Raw genomic sequence first — 25,347 nt, forward strand, 5'->3', positions numbered from 1 at the left:
TGCCCATTGATGTAAATTGTCCTTTGATGTAAATTTCCCTTCGATGCATCTTTCATGTCTTTGGAATTCTTTTCATCCTGATGATGAATCACGGAATGTGATTCAAAACTCTGATGGGAAAAAAATACACACAATCGAATCCAGAAAAAATTCAAGAATATAAGATGGATTGTGGAAATCTCATAGCTTTAATAAAATAGTAGGCAAGATATACACAAAATGAGTTTTTCAAAGACTTTTCAATTAGGCATGGAGTTAGCTTCATGGTTTAATTACGACTCAAAAAAATTATGCTCTTCAAAATAGATATCTCTCAACCTATGATGTGAGTAGTCTCAATGTCAATGAAGAGAATATGATAAAGTATTTACACTATTTAAAGTCAACTATAATCTAATTTTGATAAAGTATTTATACGTTCAATTAAAAATCTTTTATTAAATTTATAACTATATAAATAACTATCAGCTTACACTATCAGCTTAAACATTGCGCCTGATTTAGATGCAAGCACTAGTTAGATAGTTTGTGTCATATAGGTCTTCAAATAAATTTAAAAGTCAAAAGAAATTCCTTCCTAACAAATGATTAGATGATGTTATATTTGGTGAAGTTTAAGATTATTAAAACATCTTCATAAATCCAGTATTTACAATCCAATGACAATAAAAGCAATTACAATATTACTCTCAAAATACATTTATTATCTCAGTAAACCTGTACCATAACACTAGTTATGGTGAGTCTATCTATTTTACATTAAGTTTCATCCTGGAGTTCTACTTCAGCCGCAGATCGAGATACCTGTACTTCGTTTTCCTCTAAAGACCTTCCCATTGTTTCTGGTATTATAAAGCTGCAGACAAAGCCCAGGGAGCTTGCCACTGCAAGAATAATCAGGGCGTTTCGCTGTCCTTCGCCGCTCAGATGGTCTTTTTCTCCGACACCAGACGGACCATGCTGCTTATCCTTGTTTTCCAATGCAATCAAGAAGCCGACTAATCCAGTTAGGGCTCCTGCTTTTCCAGCAGCAGCAGAAATGCCATGGCAGGTCGATCGCAGTCGTGCAGGAAATAACTCCGCCGGCACAATAAAAGTCGTTGTATTGGGACCAAAGTTGGTAAAGAAAAGTATCAGAGAATGAATCGCAATAAATCCTCCTTTTGATTCTTTTACCCAATGTTTGTAAGGGATGGCAAGGGCAAACAAAAACGCTGACATAAAAAAGAATCCAACAAGCTGAATTAAACGCCGGCCAATACGATCTATCAGAAAAATGGTGAACACATACCCGGGCAGAGTTCCCCACAAGGCAACCAACGCCTGCGCTTTCGCACTCTCAATAACTTCATCCACTGGATTTTTATATTCAGACGATTTCTGCAACAACCCTGTATTGCGGTATAAGTCGATCTGCAACAAATTACTGCTGTAAAATGCAACGTCGACGAAAAACCAAGTGGATGTAGTGCCCAGCAGTTGTAGGCCATGATGCTTTACGAAATCCCTGGAAAACAATCCAAATTGTTCATCCAGGGTTTCGATCCGTAGCACACTGTTTTCATCTTCTTCAATATGCACATGAAGAACTTTAGACATATCCGCTGCTGCTTGCCTGGCGTTTCTAGCCACGAGCGCCGTGTAACGAGCTGTCTCCGGCATTTTCATTCTCCAATAATATGTTAAGCCTGCAGGAACTGCTCCAAACATCAGGATTATCCTCCACACCATGTCCTGCTGCATATCGGATGGAATTGAGTGCCTTATTCCAAAACAAGCGCTGACTATTATAGCAACTATACTTCCGGCAATAATTCCAAGACCCTGCATAGCAAATACAGCAGCCATAAAAGCTCCTCTGGTCTTGGTATTTGCATATTCGGACATGATTGTTGCAGACAGTGGGTAGTCCCCGCCAACGCCAAACCCCAGCCAGAACCTGAAAAAACATAAGCATGTTAATACAGACTCGCGAGAGCGGCCGAGGGAAAAGCCCGAAGCAATCGAAGTGACGACCATCAACTTGAGAGTAATTCCATAGACCTTCTTTCGCCCCATTCTGTCCCCAAGCCATCCGAAGAACAGTTGGCCTGCCAGTGCCCCACATAAAGCTGTTCCGTTAACTAGAGCTTTTACATGAATGGGCAAGAGACCATCCTTGTAATAGATTTTTCCAAGCAAATTGGAAACGGGTGGGATGCAAAACAAGTCGTAAGCGTCCGTGAAGAAGCCCATGCCTGCTATAAGTATTGCGCTGAAATGATAGAGCTGCGTTGCCGCTCCGTCGAGTGCAGACAGTACTTTCAGCGCCATTTTTAGTCACTCCTAATCGTTTCGTTGAATTTAGTGAGCGAAAAGCTTCATTTTAATTTCTCTCTTTCTGCTCCCCGTTGCTTTCCTGTAGGGAAAGCATATTCTTGAATATACTGCATCTGGTCCCATTCTGGCTATTCCATTCGATGTAATCAATGCCATTATACTTTTTAACAATGATTTTCGGCTCGGAAGGAATTTCTAGGAAGAGCCCAAATCCTGTAAGCTTATGTCTTTTTATGGTTGTTTTTACTGGTAGCAAGCTGTGAAAACGATAAAATCATGAAAGATGATCGATACCTTCTCCCGCGCCTATACATCACATGATCGTCACGATTATTCAGCAATTCTTAAGATTTATCCAGTGCAAATGGATAATATTCTGAAGTTTCTTTTCACCTGTGTATCTGGGAAAAAACACGGAGTAGAATGGGTATATGAGACCAAAGCGAAGTCAAGATATTGATTCTTTCACCACAGTCGGATAGTATATTTTTATATAATTATATATTTAACAATTTAAATTATTAACAAATTCTAAATATCATTATAGACGAACTATTCGAGACTTGTCATATTTATTAGAGAAATAAGCCACCAATAAAAAAAAATATCAATTGTATATGCTATTAAACAAATTTAAAAATCCTTAAAACCAAATTTAACCCAATAACATATTTCATGTTTGTGAACTTTAAGATATCTAATTGTGTGTTAGAGTTGTGCTTAAATTCCCTTGTAATGTACCTTGTGCAATTCTGCCTTGCTAAGTAGTTCTCCATTTATGTTTCAAATATATATTTCCCAATCTTGTTATACTCAATTACATTTTGAACTGCTCATTTTTCATTCCCTCAAAATTTTGTAATAGGTATTTGACATCAATAAATTTCAATTTAGATTGTAGATCTAGTCAACATATATCTTTTGTTTAAGGTGGCCATAATTTTGTTGACATGGTATTAATGAATCAGTTTTGCCTTGCCTTTACTCTATTTTCTTTAAAAATTAACACACATTTTTTTTTTTGAAAATCATATTAATTTACATATATTTGTTGATGTTGAAAAGGCAAACAACTTCAATTGTTGATAATTGATTGTATATTTAGCATTAATGATTATACATTTATTATAGATCTTTCAAGAATACTATACCAATTAATTGTTTTGAATGAGATATTTTATTTCATTAAAAATAATAGTATATTTTATATTTCTATGTCAATAGAATTTTTGTCAATGATCAATGAATATGAATCCGAATACATCTCAATAATTTAGTTAACCAAACTTAGCTCTTAATAGGATATAATAGGACACTACAAGAAACCTCAAATATCATTCATAGAATGTAAGTTATAGATTAAAAATTAATCAATCACCCTATAACCACCCCCACCAAAAACCATATCATTGCCTTAGTTCCTTATAAGAAAGGTGGACTATGACAATATCCAAATGTAAATATTCAATTTCAGTCTATTCGAATTTTCCGTTGTATCATCAATAGATAATCTTTATCCCCATTTTTGGGCCCTAAGGCATTGAATACATGCAAACTCAATATCTATGGAAATTTTTGAGCAAAAGTTCATTCCTTCTATGTGTGATGCTACAACGCTGAGGAACATAGAATAAAATTGGATACCTAGCAAAAGATTATGATAAAAAAGATGATGAAAGAGAAAAGTTGCCAATAATTCTGCTCGACGATGAAATGGAGTATGAGGACAACAAAGAAAGAGCTATGAGGTGCTTAAACTTCTTGCTAAACTGGATAGATGTGGCAATCAACCCTAACCCCATGTGGATAGAAAATTTCATAAAATAGGAATGCATAGAGGGGAAAAATGATGAGAGCGGCTCAAACAATGATGACCATGACTAAATGGAGTAAAGGCTAGGTAAGTGATATTTTGGAAATATATGTTATCTTTGTTAATAATTCTAGTTACTATAGCCGAAAGTTAACGACAAGGATTTTTTTAGTTATAGTCTGGTGCTAGAAGTAATTAAAGAAAAAACACGAAATATGGAAACTAAAAATGTATCTTTTGATTACCTAATGAAGGGGACTAGCCCTAACCAATAATTTAATTATCAAAAATAAAAAAAGGTCTCATTGAAAATTACTTGTCTTTCTGCAACTAAGTATATATAACATTATTTCAAAATTAGGAGAGCATTTTGCATCATGTTCAATTATGTCATAACATTAGAATAGCGTTTCAAAGCTTCTCTACATCATTAGTAAGGGACTTTTGTAAAGATTAAAATGAACAAAGATAACATTCAACAATTAAACTAAAATGGAAATAAACATAGAAAAATACATGACAACGCATGATGCAAGATTTTAACATGGTTCACCATTACTGGCTACATCCATTAGAAAGAAGGGAACACTTATATTAATCAATATCTCCAATACTACATCATACATGACTACACATATAGACATTTATAGAATCATATTCAGTTGTGGAACCAGAACTTGGGAGAAGGTGAAAGGTCATCTAACCGTTGGGCTTCACATCCAAACAATCTCCCCCGTGAAGGCCAACCGGTATAGCCATGCACAAAAAACATCCCCTGCTTTCCATTTCGATTCTTACAGAACCAAGCCCATGGAAGATTTTAACTTGGCTAAACTTTTCTCATGAAAACTTCGAATGAGCCTTCTCCAACTCAAACTAGAGTCATAAATGCTTTCCGGCACAAATTCACCGATTGTGCCAAAATCAATAACATCACTGTATAATCTAAAGGGTCACCATTACAAGGTTCTAATACCCTTGGCGTTGGAGCATAAACTTCACAACCTCCAGCAAAGAATTGATACATTTCAAGCTTAAACCATTCACTATCGAGATTCAACACTCTAAAAGTTTGACCTGCTAGTCTGGCATATTCAATTAATGCGTCATCCTCTTGCACTTGTCTCCCACTTAGAATACTAGTACTCTATATTTGATGCCATAATTTGGCAGCTTCCTCTCCATGGCCATTATGTGCATAGCCTCCTACAATTGTAATGATGAAATCATTTCCACCAATAACAGGCCCATCCAAGAGGATGACACACAATTCCAGGAAACGGAAAAACTTATCTTTCTCAGTGAGGTGGCGGTAAGAAATATTTGGTTTAGTAATGAGACCAAGGTCCCTAAGATAAAAGTCACTAAATTATCTAGCCATAGCCAGCCTAGGGGAGTCCCGATTAGGAAGCCAAACACATGCTACCTCGGGCTCATCATGCGATGCAAAAACTTGGTCTTTGCATTGTCGAATCTATTCAGCATCCCTTGGGAGATTTGGAATCAATTCTAACATCAACAACATTGTGGCCAAAGAATTGTCTTGATCTATTGTACCCAAAACAACTCTCAAATATCCAGCATTACTGCTAACTAAATTTGATTCATCAACATTATGGTCAACTAAAATACCTTCCGCACTATCAACATTATTCTCTCTATTCATCATGTTGTGGGTCTTTGCACATAGATTATGCCTTAACTGGGATACCTTTCTGATAATCTCCTCATCCTCTTCCTTGTATTGTTCCTTATCGCATACCATTCTGTAAATATCTTCTTTGCTGAGACGTCCCTTGTCATTAATAACAATGATCTTGTTCTTCACTCCTGCAATCTTGTCCTCCGCAGAGATGTTCAAAATGCCATTCGTGTCTATGTTACAGTTGCGTACAAAGTTCTTGTACGTTTGTGTCTTGTCAAAATGGCACAGGACGTTTGTAGCATGCCTCTTCTTTTTGCCAAGTTTTACCTGGCACTTCTTGTAGAGTAAAATTCCTGACATCTCGGGAAGAAAACATCGGGGTAGATGCATTACCCTGATCATTTATAATGATATTCGCACAATCATGCTGCCACACTCCAACACAACTATCTGTAGTCCCAACGTCAATTCCCTCTGGTATAGGCATTACCATCTTCATTGCTTCCTCTACTTTATGTTGCCACTTCATAGGCTCCATCATGCACTGTTGCGATGCCAGGGCATTGTCTTGAGCAGTTTGTCCCACACAAACGCCCAAACCCAAATCACTGGCCACATGTACCAATTCTGCCACCACACCTATTTGGCTAGTTGTTTATGCGAAATTGAGTGACTCTTGGGCTATACGTGCCACACAATCTGCTCGGTCTAGCTTATTACCAAAACAACCACCACTATAATTGTCAAGATAGCAGTTGTAATAATGATCCTTGGCAAAACAGGTGGCACTTGAATCTTTATGGTTCCAAACTTTTGCTAGATTCCCAACATTATTATTATCCAAATCAACAATCTCAGACGGTGTGCATTCATTCAAAATTTCTGTTATAGTATCCATTTTGTACTGCAAATCCTCAGGTGAAGCAGAATTGTTCGATAGGAAAAATGGATTCTCTTTCATGGCAGAGTTGGACGCAAACATCTCCGAGGACTGCATATTTATAATAGCTTCACATTCAACTGATTTACCACAACCCTCTAACCAATTCACAGCAGTAGCATCAGGACCGCTTCACTAACTATACCCAGCACCAACGGATTCCATGTCAAATGAGTTTGTTGTATATCTTGTAGAAGCTTGTGTACTACCTGCAATCAATGCATTTCACTCTGCCTCTACTTCTGCAATCTTCATCAACAAATCATCACTCTCTTTTTTTTTTTGAAATCCAATTTCCTCAAAGACCATATTCTCAACCTTTCTGAAATCATCTAGATCTTGCACAGCCTTTAGTCAAAGGCTCTCTCCCACCTCCTTGAGCTCTATAATCCCCGCGCTCCTAGGATCTTCAATCACTAGGCACCCCGAAATCCTCTTGTGGATTCTTTCTACCAAGGAAAGGATTTCCTATCAACAAGACATGCATTTTTGTGAGGAAAGAGTCCTCTGTTAGGAGCTTCCCATCACTTTCCTCTTGCTGAAATATGATCACTTCAGAAAAATCTCATTCTTTCTCAAAGTTATCTTTTTCAATATTTATCATACAACACAAAACCATCAACTTCTGGTGCATACAAATCAGTTTGTCTGTGAGTAGGAGATTCTCTTCCTTCAACCTCGTAGATTTTTCTTTTTCATAATCCTCCCGAGTCTTGGTCTCAACTTCCTCAGCTTCATCCTCACTCACTTCAGCATCCTCCTCTTCAACATCCTCTTCTTTAGTCGAATCAAGAAATTCTTCAATAGAATCATCATCTTCGTCTTCCATCTCTGCTCAAGCCAATCTGACTCTGATACCAATTTTAAAAATTAAAATGAATAGAGATAACATTCAACAATTAAACTAAAACGGAAATAAATAGAAAAATATACATGACAACGCATGAAGCAAGATTTTAACATTATTCACCATTACTGGCTACATCCACTAGAAAGCAGGGAACACTTATATTAATCAATATCTCCAATACTACATCATACATGACTGCACATACAGGCATTTATAGAATCATATTCAGTTGTGGAACCAAAAGTTGATAGAAGGCGAAAGATCATGTGACCATTGAACTTCATATCCCAACACCTTTTATAAAAATTTGCATTATGGACCTTAACTAAACGGGTTCTATGTTTGCCGGCAGATTCTCGCCGTGCAAGTTTCCTGAGTAGAAAGCAAAGGAAAATGAGTAACACATTTTCCCCAAATAAAGCATAGGAAAATGAGTTAAGACATTTTCTCCAAATGTTGGCCAAAATTTCTTGCGATGCTAATAATAATCGGCGTAAGACAATTACGAATCCTGTGGAAGTTCTCATATATAAAAGCCTATCGGCTATGCATTAACAGGCTACAGATTGACAACATAGTTTTCTAATAATAGTGTAAAACAAAGAGGACGATATATCGATTATAGAGTTACACACAAAAATAAGCTTGAGTTGACAAATAATAGATGCAGTTATCTGGAGAATGTAACAAAGAGGACCGAATCAATAGCAAAAAGCAACCTAACCAGCAAGATGCAACGTCAGGTACACCCATCCTCAATATGATTTTTCTTTCAAGGAATGCTCCTCACCTAATCTGTGTGGATCTCAAAGGAAGGAGCACCTTGTTTGACTTGAAAGGACGTTTAAGAATCATACAAAAACATAGATTCCTCCGAAACTTGCATCTCTACACTTACACCACTCTAAATTTCATCAAAAACCAAGAACAAGTACGCATAAACATTTTTACTCAAAATGAGAGGCAGATTTGTAGCTTTAAAGCGTATAATCTTTCCATATAATGAAAAGCTTTTATTTGTATTATGTATTCTGCAAATCTGCCATCAGAATATATATAATCTTTCCATCTGATGGCTCAACATAGCACCAGCATACACTTACGCTTTTATGTCAACGTACAGGTGCCTCTTTATATTTTTACACAACGAATTATCACAAAGGGATTGGTTCAGGCTCAAAATGGGTCCCAGGTCTACCCTTTGGTTTCAACCCTCCCAAATTCATGTGAACCAATAAAATTTCATTGATCAAATCTGGCAAAAAGAGAAATAGCAAACTATTTGGGAAAAAAAAAAAAAACCGGCGTCAGGGATTGAATTCCGGTGGGCTATGTAATTTAAAAAAAAAGTGGTACGTAATGAGTATTTGTCTTTATAGTATTACAATAAAAATATTCTTTATAATTCTTAATTATTATAATTAAAAGTTGTTGTTATTTTAAAATTATATGATTGCAATTGTATTTTTATAATATTAACTATAAGTCTCACTTTAATAAAATAATATTAATAATTATAATATAATTATAATATAAACATTATAGTGGAAATATACATTTTTCTTAAGAATATAATCATAATTTAATTATAAAATCTATATAATAATAAAAAATTAATCTTAAACTTAATTACTAGTTATTAGTTTAAGATTATATATTATTTTAATTATATTTATGTAAATTTATTATAATTGATCTTAATAAAAGAATTGTTTTGATTAAAGGGGAAAATAGATTTTGAGGTGACTAGAAACCTCATACAACAGGTTTTGTAGGGACCCAAAACCCTTGGATCAAACAAGGATCCACAACCCTAAACAAACGGCTGCCAACAGATATAGCAAAGAGAACCAACAACCAAAACTTAGCCTAGCCATAAAGATAAAACAAAGAGAACCACTTGAACAGGAAGTAGGCAAAAGCTTAACACAAACACAAGGGTATTAACAAGGCACCCCTGACCAAACATAGAAAAGATAAGGGTTTTTCCAAGCCCCCATAACCTGATAAAAAATCTCCAAGTAACAACCTCCATAATCTTGTAATATAAGCATGCAAACACAATCTGGGACAAGAGGGTTTTGGAAGGCTCCTTAAACCTTCAAGAGTGGGTTTTAAAAGCCTCCCACAACCTATCTGGAAGAAGATAGCACCAATGTCATCAACAACACCTGTGTAGCCCAACACTTGAGAATAATTAGCCCCTGAATAGCAAATCTAGGCAAAAAATGTTGTATCCACCTCCACCTCAATAGGAGACAAGTCAGCTCTAGCCACATCCATCTCCCCCTCCATAGAAGATAGGACCACCTCAATAGGAACGACTGGAGTAACCCTAAGATGCAGAAAATGAAGTGCAACAAACCAAGTCAAGAAACAAGACCAGAGGGGGGAAGAAGATCCTCAACATGAAGAAATAGGGAATGATAAGACAAGAACATTAGAGACCAAACCCCATCAACATAAAATACAAGGGTTTTAAACAGGCTCCCTTAGCCTTCTTCTGAAATGAAGGAATAGAGGTTACATGAAGATCCCATAAGCAATACAATCCACCCCATGGGGTTTTGGCAAGCTCCCCAAACCTTAAAAATTGGGTTTTAACATGGCTCCCGGAACCATAACCACTACCCTGAGAAACTCCCTACAACAAATCAAAGGAAGACATGTCATACACATCTCCACCTCAATAGGAGATGGAGTTACCTCAAGAGACACAACCAAGAGAAACCGTTAACATGAAGAATAGAGAGGGAACCCCGAGAAGCAGGAGAAGCAGGAGGAAAGGTGTCGAAACCCTTTGAAAACACAACCGATCCGCAATCTCGAAAAAGCCAAAAGCTCCAGCTAGGAAGAGTAGAGAATGACTGACAAGACTATCCTCGAGCCAAAACAAGGATGTTGCACAATAACACCCACAGATCCGCTCAAACCAAAAACAAAAACCCCAGGCCACAAGAAATCCAGAGAGGGCACATGAAGAACGCCACAATAATCGCCAAGCACAAACAACACAACATTCGTACACAAAACAATCAGATGCCCACCAAAGCCGACCATGAGCCAACGACAGGACCAAACACACCCATTAGGAAACATTGAAAAATAACATACCACTCACATCCCCTCACAGTCATCAACATTATATGCACCATTCGCCTCGTCTGCATCATCTTCACCCTCAAAAACTCTACACCTTTCACTGCCTACGATCCTGCTCATCCCCATCCTCTTATCAAACTACATTGAAATAGATGTTAGCTGATCTTAATAAAAGAACTATTAATAATTATAGAATTATATAATATAAACAATAAAGTGAAAATAGGTTTTTTGTAATGATTAAATGAAAAATATTTCAATTTATGATTAAATGTTATAAAATTATATTATATATATTAAGATGATTAAAGAGTTATATATTCAAAAAGCATTGATAAAAATAGATTGATTAAAAAAAATTATACAAAATTATGATTATTAAAGTTACATACTTGGATTTTTTTTTTAGTAGAAATATTTGTTGTGTAATGTTTGTAATGAGATAGTTTAATTTCATTTTTTTAAAATTTAATTTAAATGGTGTGAATCAAATTCACAAGAAGTTATTTAAAATAGACATTTATTTTTTAAATATAAAGAAATCTTTAAAAAAGCCTATAAAATCTATTATTCCTATAAATTTGCTCCTATAATGCCAAAAAATTTCATCCAATCATATTGCAGATAAATATTTTTTAATTGAAAAATATAAATCTCAACTTTATAAAAATCAAGTATATTTTGAAAACAAAAATAATCAACAATTTTGATTGGTGCAAAAAATCGATTAATTAGGCATAAGTGAATGCAAAAGTATTGCCTACAACAAGTACTAATAAATAGCATTTAAAGGTAAAAAAAATTTATAGAGTAACAAATATTAATTTAAAATATTTTCTATAGAGTATACAATTATTATTCATTATGAACAATTAATGAAAATCGAGGGTTAAATTAGTTGTCTAATTTTTTTTCTTGAAAATGATGGAGATTTTTGCAAATGATAGTCATATTTTTTGGGGATGAAACTCAAAATTTAAAATAAAAATCATTTTCCTAAAACAATGACTCATTAAATTTTTTGTATATATTTTTATTAAAATATATGCTAGCATTTTTTATTTTTTCATAAAAGGCATGAAGTATGAATTTTATATTAATTTATTATATGCTAGCATTATTTAACACTTTGATTTTATTTTCTTATTTTGTTAAATTCATTTATGTTTCTACTTGAAGCAAAAATGTTAACAATTTATCTTTTTCATAAATATGTTAATGGAAACACAATAAATGGTGAAATTGGCATAAAAAAATTGTGTCAAACAAGATTGATGATAAATTTTTTGGCTTCCTAATAAACATTACTCTTTATCTAGCATTTTATACAATTTTGTTAAATAGAAAATATAAATAAATTATATCATATATTACTTTTATTAAATTTTAATATTTTGTGCAACAATGTTTATATATACACACATAGATACACATGAATTATTATCCTAGTGCAAGTCATGTGAGGTCACAAATGAGGGACCTCATCTCGAATATGAATGCACCATATTAACATGAATAATCCAAACCTATGATTACAATAGACTAACAAGGCCATAAAAATCATGAGTGCACTAACCCAATGGGAATTTGGAGCATATTATATTATCATGAATATCAACAAATTCACATTGAAGGTTCAATCTTGTGAATGCACTAGATTAGCAACAAAAGAATGCCGATGATCATAATGACCTAGAAAAACTTTCAAACCTAAAGGATACAACACTAATGTCATAATTGTTGTGAGAAAAATAAAGAAATATTAATTGCCTTAGAGAGGACCATGGACCAAGCACTTAGCTAGAATCGACAACAATCTCATGTGCAAAAATGTGATTATGATGATCACAATGGGGACAAAAGTCGAGAGAAGTTTGAAGAAGAATGCACAAAATAACATGATAGAGTATAAAGAAAAAGGAAAAATAATTGTGGCATCCACTGCATAGTAGGAAACTCTAGATAAAATGGTTAAGAATTGAGACTCTATTTAGTAGTCTTTTATGATTCGAGTGTTGTTTTGTCTATTTGGTTAATATCATTTCATTTATTATATCTTTGGACCTTGTTAATTTTGTTTACTATAATAGCTATTTTATCTAGCTGGTTCATGATCCTCCAAACCTCTAGTTGTGATAGTTGTTTGTTGCTATGTAGACATTGAGAGCCCTTCCTCCACTTATCCTAATAAATAATTATAATGTCATAGTTTAAACATGACATTATGTCATTCATGACTTTACTTTTATTAATTTATTAACATATTCATATGGTATTTGATTGATGTCTCTGTACAAAATTAAATTGTATGTTCTAATCTCAATTATTTACACTTTCATTTTATAGATATTAAGAAGAACTACATTGTAGATCAAGTACATGAAAATGCTTACCAAAATAATTTATAAAATGCATGTTCCAAGAATCTATTCGTTTATAAACTTTAAATGTAGAATGCAATGGCTTCATCCAAAAGCTCTTTTTATAGAAAATATAGGAAACGTGTTAGAAAAGATCTGCATGATTAAGTATAAGAGTTTCTCACATTTCCTTCACAGAGTCTATGAATGGGTATTACGTGAGCAAATTTCGGGCCATCGCTTATGAATACCAACTAGGTGTTATTCCTCGAGGTCGACAATCGACTCACTTCCCTTGCCTATTAACATCTAGTGTTTACTATGCCTACCTACAATATACTCATTAATCTACTCTCTGCAACTTCATGCTAAAACGAAAAATATATAGAAAATTTTTGCTTATCGCGAAGGTGATTATGGACATTTTTTTCAAATGAGGTGTACATAATATTACAAGTTTTGTCCAAAATTGCTAGGCTCCATAAGGACAATGGAGGAAGACTCAGCGCCATGGTGATTACTCTCGATGCTATCGTTGAGGGAACCAGAAGTGGGCCCACTGGTATACTCGGAGAGAATAGCATCCCGCTCGCTGTCTTCCAATGCTTGCCCATTTGTTTCTCGTACCAGAAATGTGCACAACAAACCAACGCAACTCGCCACTCCAAGGAAAAGGAAGGCCTTAGACATACCTATTCCATTGAAATAACCCTCATAAGAATAAGAGGAATTCTTATGACTGGATTGTGAAGCATATGAAAATCCAATCAATCCAATAATAGCGCCGACCTTTCCAGCTGCTGCAGAAATCCCATGACAAGTCGATCGCATCCGAGCGGGGAATGACTCCGCGGGGACGATGAGAGTCGTTGCGTTTGGGCCAAGCATTGAAAAGAAAAATGTCAACGTATAAACCGCTAGAAACCCATCCCAGTGCTTTTTGAAATAATTGTAAGCAAAGGATAGCCCAATTAAACAGACGGCCATGAAGAAGAATCCAAAGACCTGAAGTTTGCGCCTGCCAAGACGATCGATGAACAAAATGCCGAAGAAGCACCCTGGCAGAGTCCCACTCAGTGCAATCAAAGCCTGCGCTTTCGCAATTTGGAAAACTTCTTCCAACTCGTCCGCATGATCATCCAACTTCTTTATCCAACCGACAGCTCGATATACATCTTTCTGAAACAGGCCGGTGCTGTAGAATGTAATATCTGAGAAGAACCAGCACAACATGGTGCCCACCAAGTGGCGACCGTGGTTTCTCAGAAAAGCCTTGGAAAACAGTCCATACGGCTCCCTCCGCCGCAAGATTATACCCGTATTCGCTTCATCTTCTATCATACTTGATCCAACAAGTTCGGACATGTCGGCCGCCGCATTTCTGGCATTTTGGGCAACAATGGTGGGTAGGTGGGCGCTCTCGGGCATTTTCATTCGCCAGTAGAATGTGAACCCTGCTGGGACGGCTCCAATCATTAGGATTATCCTCCACACGAGATCATTCAGCCCAAATGATCGCTCTGGGTAAGCTGCTTTAAAACATGCGCTAACAGTCATCGCAACGATACTCCCTGTCAGAATTCCGATGGCTTGCATGGAGAAAACGGCGGCCATAAAAGCTCCCCTGTTCTTGGTATTGGCGTATTCCGCCATGATTGTCGCAGACTTTGGATAGTCCCCGCCGATGCCCACGCCCAGCCAAAACCTGAAAAAACAAAGACTCGCTATCACAGCCGACCTCGATCTTCCGATGGAAAGACCCGAGCCGATGGAACTCGCAATCATTATGCCCAGAGTCATTCCGTAAACCTTTCTGCGTCCCATTCTGTCTCCAAGCCAGCCGAAGAATAGATGGCCTATGAATAATCCGCAGAGAGTAATTCCATTGACAACAGCGTTTATAAGAAGAGGCATGGCTTCTTCGTAGTGGAGTCTTCCCAGGAGGGTGGAAACAGCAGGGATGCAGAATAGGTTGTAAGCACCTGTGAAAAAACCCATGCCTGAAACGATTATTGCGCTGAGGTGGCACCATTGTGCTCGCACAATTTTCACTATGGAGGACGCATTCAGTTCCATTGTTTGCAAATAAGAAGCCGTTAGGCTAAATCTATCTGAATTTGAAACGATTCATTTTATTTGTTTTAGTCTCCATTGCATTTCTTCTCCTCACGACAGACTTAGATGCCAAGGATGGGAAACAAAACAAAGAGAAAAATACAAGAAAGAAGATTGTTTCGATGTTTGAAGAAGCCAACGTAGAAAACAAGGTTTAGTAACACGTTTCTTAGCCTGCAAAGATTATGTCGTTTTGATAAGACTATGCTAAGCAATGGCTGAAATAGATTTCAAAGATCATATGGGCCCTCATGATCGATCTTAATGGGAATAATACTTAGACGGTGACAGGTTGCGATTCGTTTTAATCTAATTTATTGAAGATTGCTACCTTTTGTTGGAATCTCGTTGTTATTGGAGATTTTGTCGTATGCATTGTATTTAATAATTGGATTTCAATATTTGGAATTGAGTTACAATTTTACAATGAGGTGTTTATAAAGAAAATACTTATAAAGAAAACATTGTGTTAAATTTAGAATTAAGATGTAAGCATGAGGAGCTAAATAAAGCTCAACTCTAGCTAAGCTAGATGCATGAAAAGTAAACTAAGTGTGCAACTACCACAACTAAAATAAGCACTCTTAAGTGAGCATAAGCAAAAAAGAAAAAAAGAAAAACTATTTGTAAAAAAACAACCAATAGCTAAATATTCTCTAACAATGTTTTGTAATGTAGACATTCCATAGCATTAAATTATATATGTGATTTAGTTTGTGGCTAATTAAATATAATGTACAAATTCATCCTCTTTCAAAGTTTGCTTTATTGCCCAATCACCTTCATTGATGTTTAGTGTGGAACAAAACATGACATTAAGAAGCTCATTTCAAAGATTTTATATGAGAGAATTGAAAAACTGGACTTATTTGATTCCAGTCCAAACACTTTACCAATTTTAAAAGGTTGAAAAAATAGAAGATAGATTATGTACACATGTTTAAGTATTTCATATGTAGTGCATCGCTATTTGATATACTTTAGTTTTGTTTGGTTTTTATAATGCTTCATGTTTTTATTTAATGTTTCTCTTTGTAGTTCATGATTCTTTCATGATTTCTAAATTGTTGGGTTTATTCTTAAATATAAAATTCTGCGTATTCTATTTTTAATTTTAAATTTATAAATTAATAGAAAAATATTAGAATTTGAAAGAGGTTATTTAGGAAAGGAGAAAAAAGCATTTCAATTGAAACTAAACTTGAATCTTGTTTTTACATGACATAAATCTAGTTCTTTATAATATTCTTTTATCATATATCTTTATAATTGATTTGAGATTTTTTATTTTGGACAAGAAGCAGATATCATATATATTGATATTAGAAATAAGTAGATATTACATGGAAATATTTAGAGACTACATGACTAAATGACTGAAGAAGCTATGAATAGAAGCCAAAATAGGGGAGATGAACTCAACCTTGAGAATGAAAGTTAGGAAAATATCAAAACTCTAATTAAGGGAGCAGAGCTCAAACAAGAGGTTAAAAACATTAAATATAAACTTTACATAGAAGGCTAGGGGAGTAGAGATCAACCAACTAGAAAGTATACATAAGGTTGATCCTAACAAATATAGCAAATATACTGTTGGCAACTGACACTCATTCAGTGGATATCAACTCTTGATTAATGGTTTAGGGTTGTCATTGATGGAAAATATCCTCATAAATCCTATCTGGTAATTGTGGATTTTGATATCCGGAAGTTATTATGGAAGGATAACTGGTAATCTGGCTCTGGTAGTTCAAGTTGAGCATAGCCATTTTGGTTTGAAATATTTTTGGTGATTGGGGTGTTATGAATCATGCATGGGATGATAGGGCTGACATAGAGACATCATTTTATCATCTTTTTGGTGATTCGGTCAAGACGATTCATGATTACACGTTACACTATAGGCCGACTTGATAAACATTTATTTTATGATTGTGGATATATAAGACCAATGGAGAAGATATTTTTGATGTGTGATATGATAGTATGCAAGTAAATAGTCATCGAGAATCCCTTTTGGTGCAGTTTCATGTGTGCATTCTTGATCCGGTAGCTAACCGAGATAGAAAAAAGACCAGGGTTGCAGAAGAGATACAGTCAGAGTTTTGCACATAACTGAAACACATCCAGGAATTGTTAGATGCTATTTTAGAATTCATTTCTCATAATTCATCAATGTAATTGATATGTAAGGCAGTGAGCCTTCTGGGGCTGTAGCCCTTATTATAATTGAGTTGTAAGCTCTAGGCAGTGTGCCTGAATGCTTGTGCATTCCCCTTCATGTAATATTATTTTACTACCGGCCATAGTAGAATAATATAGTGGGTTCAAATCCCACTCTGATTTTTCCCATTTGGGTTTCCATGTAAAAATCCTGGTGTTATGATTTTGTGGTTGATTGTTTTGTGTTTCTGCATTTCATTTCCATGCTTATGCTTCTGGTGATTTAAGGATAAGTCAGAAAATTTCATAATTGGTCGAACACTGATTCATCCCACTCTCTTAGTGTTCCTTGATTCCAACAATTGGTATGAGAGCCTGGTTCCTCTGAGCAAGCCTAACCGCTTGAGGAAGGTCCGGGAGATTGAATCAATGGATTTTGGTTTTTAAAGACAGCTTTGTGTGGCACTTGAAGATCTTGATGCAACAAGAAATGAGATAAATTCCTTTAAGAGAAGATTAATTGCAACTAAAGACTTCATTAATGATTTGAAAGATCAAGTGAACACTTCAAGAGATAAGAGGAAAGAGTTGATGGACAAGATGAAGGAGAAAGAAGATCAATGCATGTAGAATCAAGAACAAAACTGATGATAAAGGCAAGGCAAAAGTAGAGGACATCAGAGACAAGCATGAGAAGATGTGGGTTAGAAAAGATGAATCGAAGGTGGACAATGGATCTGCACCTGAATCCGATGTAGGATCTTCATCCGGTAACTAAGGCATTTGGCCTTAGGGGGTGGCATATTCATGCACAATCTTGTAGAACCCCATTGAAAATATTTGTGATCTATCATGGTAGATTGCAGATGCTTGGAGATGATTATCTAGATCTCTAGATCATCCGGTGAGTTGATTGATGTTGGACAGGGCATTCGCTTGAACCTTATCAGTACATTTATGTCAACTTAAAATTAGGGTTTGTGAGCTTAAAAAGGGAAAATGTGAATCATTACTCACATTGTGAGCAAAGAGTTGAAGAACCAAAGCTAGGCGAATCAGTTTCCATGGAGATCAAAAGCTTTGAGGTGATCTGATAGAAGATATTGTGTATCTGTTAGGAACAAGATGTATTTACAAAAGTACACTCTTAACCCTAAATTTCTCATAATGGCATCTTCTTCTTTTGTCAATACTATATTGGTAGTTGAGGTTTTTGAGAGAGCAAGGCCGCAATGTAAGAAGCACCCATTTAAGGCTATACAAGATGATCCAAATGGTACCTTCTCATTAGTGCCCTATGGTGTTTTGCATGTTGACGATGTAAGACCATATATTCACTGCAATATTGAAGAAACTGGTAATGAGCTAATCCTTGCACTTTACAATAGTCACCTCTGGGACAGGGATGAAAGCCTTAAACTGAAATATGCGCAATTGCAAAGGAAGAGTTTCACGCATATTGGTCACTTCCCGTTATTGAATGAAGATGAGTGGCTAAGATATATCCTAAGCCATGTGCATGATGAATTTATCCGGCTGGACAAACCATACAAAGTCACCATGCAAGCCATCCATGCAGTCACATGTATGCATCAAACTAGCGATAAATCGAATCTGAGGAAGGTAGCTAGCACAACTATGACAAAGGTTACCGGTACAAAATTTGATAGAAGATCTATGACAATTGATGATATTTTGGAGCATAATGTGAGATTTATCTCCATGATCATTGGCTACAAGGTCTACGAGTGTAGCAGACTGAAGTCAATCTCTAGAATAGCCATTTATGCAGCATACCAAATGGTGAAGGAAGGCATTTAGTATGATCTTTGTTTAGTTATTCTTGAGGAGATCTTGAGAAATTTGAAGAGGATAAAATCTGATAAGAAGAATGTACTTAAGTTTGGTTCTCTAGTTGTCTGTTTGGTATTGTACTTCATGAACCAAATTCTTGGTACAGGAAGAGTGCAATGGGAATTTGATTTACCGATGGCCACCCAGATCAAACAAAGTTTGCAAAGGTTGGGAAGTAAATAACATTAGACAGCACTCTTGTGGAGTTTCTTTAAGACTTTCCAAGGCTGGATGAAATATAGAGAAAGGATTCCTATAGAGATTGTTGATAAATATGATAATACTATTTGGTTCATGGTGGACAAAGACCAATGTCACATGGAAGTTGTGGAGCCCAGGATAATCTGATGGGTTATGAGGTAGATGGTCAGTCCCTTGAAGTTTATGTTCAACACCTTTGGAGAAAACTAGTGGATCCAAATGATCCAAGGTTTTGAACCTTTAATGAGAAAGATATGGAGTTGCACAAGAAGTTCACTGAGGCTGCAAGAAAGAAAAAAGTATCTAAAATGGCCAAAGAAGTAGTTGTTCAGATGGGATTTACCAAAGTGGTTGTGAAGCAACAAAGGGAGAAGCATGCTCAGATGGAAGGTAAGGAGAAATCCAAGAAGCCCAAGGTTGAACCAATTTCCTCCAAAGCAAAACCAAAGGAGACCAAGTTTGCCCCTACCCGATAATACCATCTACAGGATAGAGCTTTTCTAGAAAGGGATTTTTGAGGTAAAAGAAAAAACCCAAACAAACCTATGTAGTTGTATCTCCAGTGGCATCTAAGACTAAATCAAATGAAGAAGGAAAAAATGCAAAGAAGAAAGCAAAGTGTGTCAAAGTAGTAGCAAACCACAGTCTAGTGGATCCCCATAGAGAAAGAAAGCTATATGAACCTACCCTTATTGGAAGACCCAAGAGGGAAAGGAATCTTAGAAAACAACTTGATGATGATATTGAAACCTGTAATTTGGGAGGTAAATATAAATTTGTTCCTCCAACGACAATAGAGCAATTGATTGATGAAATAATTGTTAATGGAAATTTGAAGAATATTGGAGCTTACTATGAAAAGCTAGTTGAGGAAGTTGTTATTTTGTACTTACACAAATTTAGAAAATCCTTGATTGAACTAGAGTGTAGTATCCCTAAGAATCTGTACAATATTATTGATGCGAGGAGGTTAAAAACTATTATAAAGGATAAAAAATAAAAGAGAGAGAATTGATCAATGTCTTCACTTGTATCTCCCAAGATGAAGCCAAAAGACTCATTGAGGAAGCAAACAAGAAGGAATTCAAAAGAAAGAATAGGCTAAACAGATTAATGACTGGTAGGGTTGAAGAAGTAAGAAAAAAAACTAAAGAAACCTAGAGAAGGATCATAAAGAACAACCCTTTATATAGTGATACAATTCAAACTTCTCATCCAGAAGTGAAGGAAGGTGTCTTTGGTGATCAGAAGGATGAAACTTAGACTGAGGGACATCTAGAAGACCAAGGTCATGTAACCCTTGATGCTAAGATCAATGTGAATCTTCTAGTGGTAGAGAACATTTAATAAGTCCCTGATGTCAAAGCACCAAGTGGTAACACCGGTGCACTAGATAAAGGAAATGATGCTAAGGAAAAGGAACCTAAGAAGACAGAGGTGCATGGTGCTGAGGTAGATAAAGGGAAGAGAGTTGTCTATCCTTTAACAATTGATTCTCCTCCAGTCAAAGGGACAAGGACCCTACCTCCAATCTCAATCAATCTTGATGACCCCCTTGATATTGGACAAATATCACCAACTAAGAAGTGAATGCTTGCAGTAGTAGTACAAGCTCAAGCTAGTCAAGACCTAGTCAAATCAGAAAATGAAGACAAAAAGCTTATTTAGATGTTTGTTGATGTTTTGCAGAAAATAGTGTCAAATACAACACTACATCCTAAGTCTAACCCCTCTGCAAAACTATTTCAGTTGATATGCAATATAAAAACCAATTTTGAATCATTGGAGAAGACCACCACCAAGTGGGTACTGGAGATATTTATAGAGGTTTATATGCAAACATTCTGAAAATTGATAGAGGATGACAAAGTAAGATTGAATAAAGGATTGCAGATAAATTCTAAAGCACTAATAGAAGGTGGTAATATATATTTAAGTCTTGTCTAATTTTGCCAAAGTTAACAGATGACATAGACAAGCAGATAAGTATTTGCCAAGGTAAACTAGCTGGTATTTCACAGTCTTTTGATTCTAATGTAGCCCTAACTAGCAATATAGAAGGGAAGGTAATGGCTCGCAATCATCAGATCTCGAACCTAAATGTGGAGAAGGATAGAATTTTGAGAAGAGTTGGTGAGCTATAGAATCTAATTGCCCCTTGGATGGACACCATGTTGAGTAATAAAGTAGACTCTATGAAGGCTATGGCTCAACCTGTTCTGATTGAATTGATGGATGTGGAGATTCATGCCTGTGTTTTTTAGTGCATTCATTATAGTTTTGGACAACTTCAAGACAGAGTGGGATAACCACTTAGGATTTTTGAAGACTATTTTTGCTAACATCTTCAAGTATGTGTAAAGTCTGCAATAGATATCCCTATATATATGTTTTGGACAACACCCCATTTTTGGCATTGCTATCAAAGGGGAAGAGTAAAGGTAAAAAATGTATAGTGAATAATTGGGAATAAAAAAGAGTGAAATATACAGAGCATCATATAGGTTTCATAGTTTTTGTCTAAGGGGGAGCCTTAGAAAGCTTAATAGAAATTGATCTGATATCCAGGTTATTTCAACACTTAGTCATTTTTCATGAGTGTTGCCATCAATGCCAAAGGGGGAGATTGTTGGCAATTGACACTCATCTGGTGGATATTGATACTTGATTAATGGTTTAAGGTTGTCATTGATGACAACTCTCCTTATAAATCTCATCCAATAATCATGGATTTTGATATCCAAAATTTATTATGATCTGGTAATCGGTAATCTAGCTCTGGTAATTCAGGTTGAGCATAGTAGTTTTGGTCTGAAATCTTTCTAGTGATTGTGGTGCTATAAATCATACAAGGGATGATAGGGCCAACATAGAGACATCATTCTATCATCTTTTTGGTGATCTGGTCAAGCTGACTCATGATTACACATTACACTACAGGCCGAATTGATAAATATTTATTTTGCGATTGCAGATATATAAGACTGATGGAGAAGATCTTTTTGGTGTTTGATATGATAGTATTCGAGCGATTAGTGACCGAGATTCCATTTTGGTGTAGTTTAACATGTGTGTTCTTGATCCGATAGCTGACTGAGACATAAAACATAGTAGCATTGTGTTAGGGTTTCAAGCAGATCAGAAGCAAATATGAACTAACAATTATATGCAGATTTCAATACAAAAGATAAAGGAATAAAACAGGACACAGATAACACAGAGATTTAACATGGTTCACCAAGAATGGGTTACGTCCACCATACACAGCCATCCAATCTTTCTTATTATCCAGCAAAAACAATACATCAAGCTCATCATGGCTTAAGCATCCCAGCCACTTATAACATGCTTTTTTAGGGCAACAAACAAAGTCAGCCTTTTTAGGGTTTTATTACAATGTCGGTTTTCATCAACCACATATCAATAATGGTGAGGATACATGCTAAGTGTACAGTACTTTGCTGATCAGTTGCCACATATCAACAATCTCCTACTTGGAGACTGATACTAGATGACACCACTGTACTTGCAGGATCTGCTGGATAAAGCACTTGGACTTGACTGGTATAAATTCCACAATTATCAATCAAGAAGACCAACTTAAACTGATGAAGAAATTGGCTTCCCCTATGGAACTGCCTTCGTGAACATATCAGCAGGATTCTCACTTGTGTGAATCTTCTCAAGCTGTAACTGACCCTTCTCCATAACAGTCTGGATGAAGTGGTACTTGAGTTGAATGTGATTTGTCCTTGAATGAAAAGCAGAGTTCTTCGCAAGATGAATGGCTCTCTAGCTATCAGTATACAATGGGCGATCCTCTTGTGTCTGACCCAATTCCTCCAAAAACTGTTGTAACCAAATCATCTCCTTGTTGGCTTCTATAGCAGCAACATACTCAGCTTCAGTGGTTGAAAGTGCAACAACCTTTTGTAGCCTAGAAATCCAACTGACTACAGTTCCCCTATAGTAAAAACATACCCGTAGTACTCCTCCGTGAATCAATATCACCTGCAGGATCAGAGTCAACAAATCCACTCAGAGCAGCATTAGATCCTTTGAAACATAATACCTTCATAGTAGTTCCTTTTAAGTACCAAAGAATCCATTTCACAACATTCCAATGTTCCTTACCTACATTACTCATAAACCTACTCACAATTCCCACTGCATGTGCAATATCTGGCCTTGTGCATACCATTGCATGCATCAGACTGCCAATAGCTGGTGAATATGGGAAGTTAGACATTTTATTTGCCTCTTCTTGTGCCTTTGGGCACATCTCCTTAGTCAATTTGAAATGACTAGCCAAAGGTGTACTAACTGCTTTTGCATCCTGCATGTTAAATCTTTTCAACACCTTCTTTATATACTTACTTTGGGACAAATTCAAGGTTCTATTTTTCCTGTCCCATGTAATCCTCATACTAAGAATTTTCTTAGCTGCACCCAAATCCTTCATAGCAAATGACCTGGTTAATTTTTGTTTAAGATAATTTATATGTTGCATGTTAGACCCAACAACAAGCATGTCATAAACTAAAGCAACAGGATAATATAACTACCATTATCCAATCTCTTAAAATATACACAATGATCAGAATGACATCTATGATAATTGTGTTTAGCCATGAAACAATCAAATTTTAAATACCATTGTCGGGGTGCTTGCTTTAGGCCATACAAACTTTTCTTCAACATGCACACCAAGTTCTCCTTACCTTTTGTGTGGGGGAAAAAGTGACACTAAGCAAACATGCCCTAATCTCACTTTCAATCACACACTTGTGGAATATGAGAGAGCCTAGAGGTATCACACAATCGGCTACTTCTTTTTGTGGAAGATAGAGCCACGGGATACCTATTAGGATTTCTATTCCTTTGTTGCAAATGATAGATAGAATGATGCAAGTTCAACTATTAACCCTAAAGTGTAAGTATGAACTAGTAACTTTGAGCACAAGATTGTAGAATTGAGATTTAGTGATGAACAATTGTAAGGATAAGAGGAGAAATGTAAATGTGTACCTTGAATGGATTTGATTCTGCAAGATCTATCACTGAAGCCGGAAGCCTGAAATACTGAAGCTGCTACCTCTGAAACTACCGAAATTCACTGAAATGGACAAGGACCAGGGCACCCAGCGCCCCTGTCCCAGGGACCAGGGTGCCCAGCACCCCTGTCCTGGCAGGACCAGGGCGCCCCATGCCCCTATCCTAGCTTTCTGGGTTGGAATTTGGTGTGAATTTCTGTCTCGGTCCACTTCCATCGGATCTGCAACTTGCGGCGTCCTTCGAATTCGGAAATCTGCACTTATATCTGAAAAGGTATGGTGGGCGGCTATAAAGGGTTTTGCCTTAGTCAAACCCCTGCTTTTGTGATTTCCACCTCCACGAATAGCCAAGTTGTATTGTAAAAGTAATGTGTGTGCAAACCTTGTGTTTGTGCAAGATCCTAAAATGCAAGTAAGCAAACTAGAGCAACCTAGAAAGTAAACCCTAATTGCTTGTAAATGATAATGTAAATGCTCCAAATCAAGATGCAAAGTGATCTAAAGCATGAATACAAATGATATAATGAGGCTTATGCAAAGTCCTGAAAACAACATGAAATCATACCCAACCCCAAGGGAGGGGTACAAGCCAATCTTCAGTCGGTGATCCCTTATTGCTCTTCAATGCCTTCAAAGCCCTAAATGGATGAATGAATGAAATTGATGAATACTTGATGGATGGATATTGAATGTTATTGAAGTCTTCAAAGATCTGCTCTTTCACTGCATAGAAGGTCCTTTTGAAACCCAAAATTCCCATCCTTTCAAATGAAGAAAGAGGGCTCTTATATAGGAAACCCTAGGTCTTAATTTCACCTTTTGGCCGACCTAGAGATTGAATCTCCTGCCAATTTCTTGGGGTTAAGCTTTATTTTATGATTGGATCGTGCTCCTAAAATTTCAGGAAAAATGTCCGGGACCGTGTGCACTC

The 25,347-nt window shown here is 36.1% G+C and overlaps 2 protein-coding genes across 2 annotated transcripts; both read right to left on the minus strand.

Moving 5' to 3' along the window:
* Window positions 1-759: 759 nt before the first annotated feature.
* LOC131079079 (low affinity inorganic phosphate transporter 3-like) lies at window positions 760-2,313 on the minus strand. The gene has a single exon (XM_058016969.2). The coding sequence runs from the start codon at window positions 2,311-2,313 to the stop codon at window positions 760-762; it is 1,554 nt and encodes a 517-aa protein (XP_057872952.2).
* A 10,841-nt stretch (window positions 2,314-13,154) lies between these two features.
* On the minus strand, window positions 13,155-15,168 carry LOC131079078 (inorganic phosphate transporter 1-1). The gene has a single exon (XM_058016968.2). It carries the CDS (start codon window positions 15,103-15,105, stop codon window positions 13,480-13,482), a length of 1,626 nt encoding a protein of 541 aa, XP_057872951.2. The 5' UTR covers window positions 15,106-15,168; the 3' UTR covers window positions 13,155-13,479.
* Between the last annotated feature and the right edge of the window lie 10,179 nt (window positions 15,169-25,347).

This window comes from Cryptomeria japonica, chromosome 4, assembly GCF_030272615.1.
Source record: "Cryptomeria japonica chromosome 4, Sugi_1.0, whole genome shotgun sequence".
NCBI classification, from domain to species: Eukaryota; Viridiplantae; Streptophyta; class Pinopsida; order Cupressales; family Cupressaceae; genus Cryptomeria; species Cryptomeria japonica.

What these genes read in the sequence shown, in the direction of transcription:
- LOC131079079 (XM_058016969.2), bottom strand. Translation starts at nt 2,313, where the DNA reads ATGGCGCTGAAAGTACTGTCTGCACTCGACGGAGCGGCAACGCAGCTC.
- LOC131079078 (XM_058016968.2), bottom strand. Translation starts at nt 15,105, where the DNA reads ATGGAACTGAATGCGTCCTCCATAGTGAAAATTGTGCGAGCACAATGG.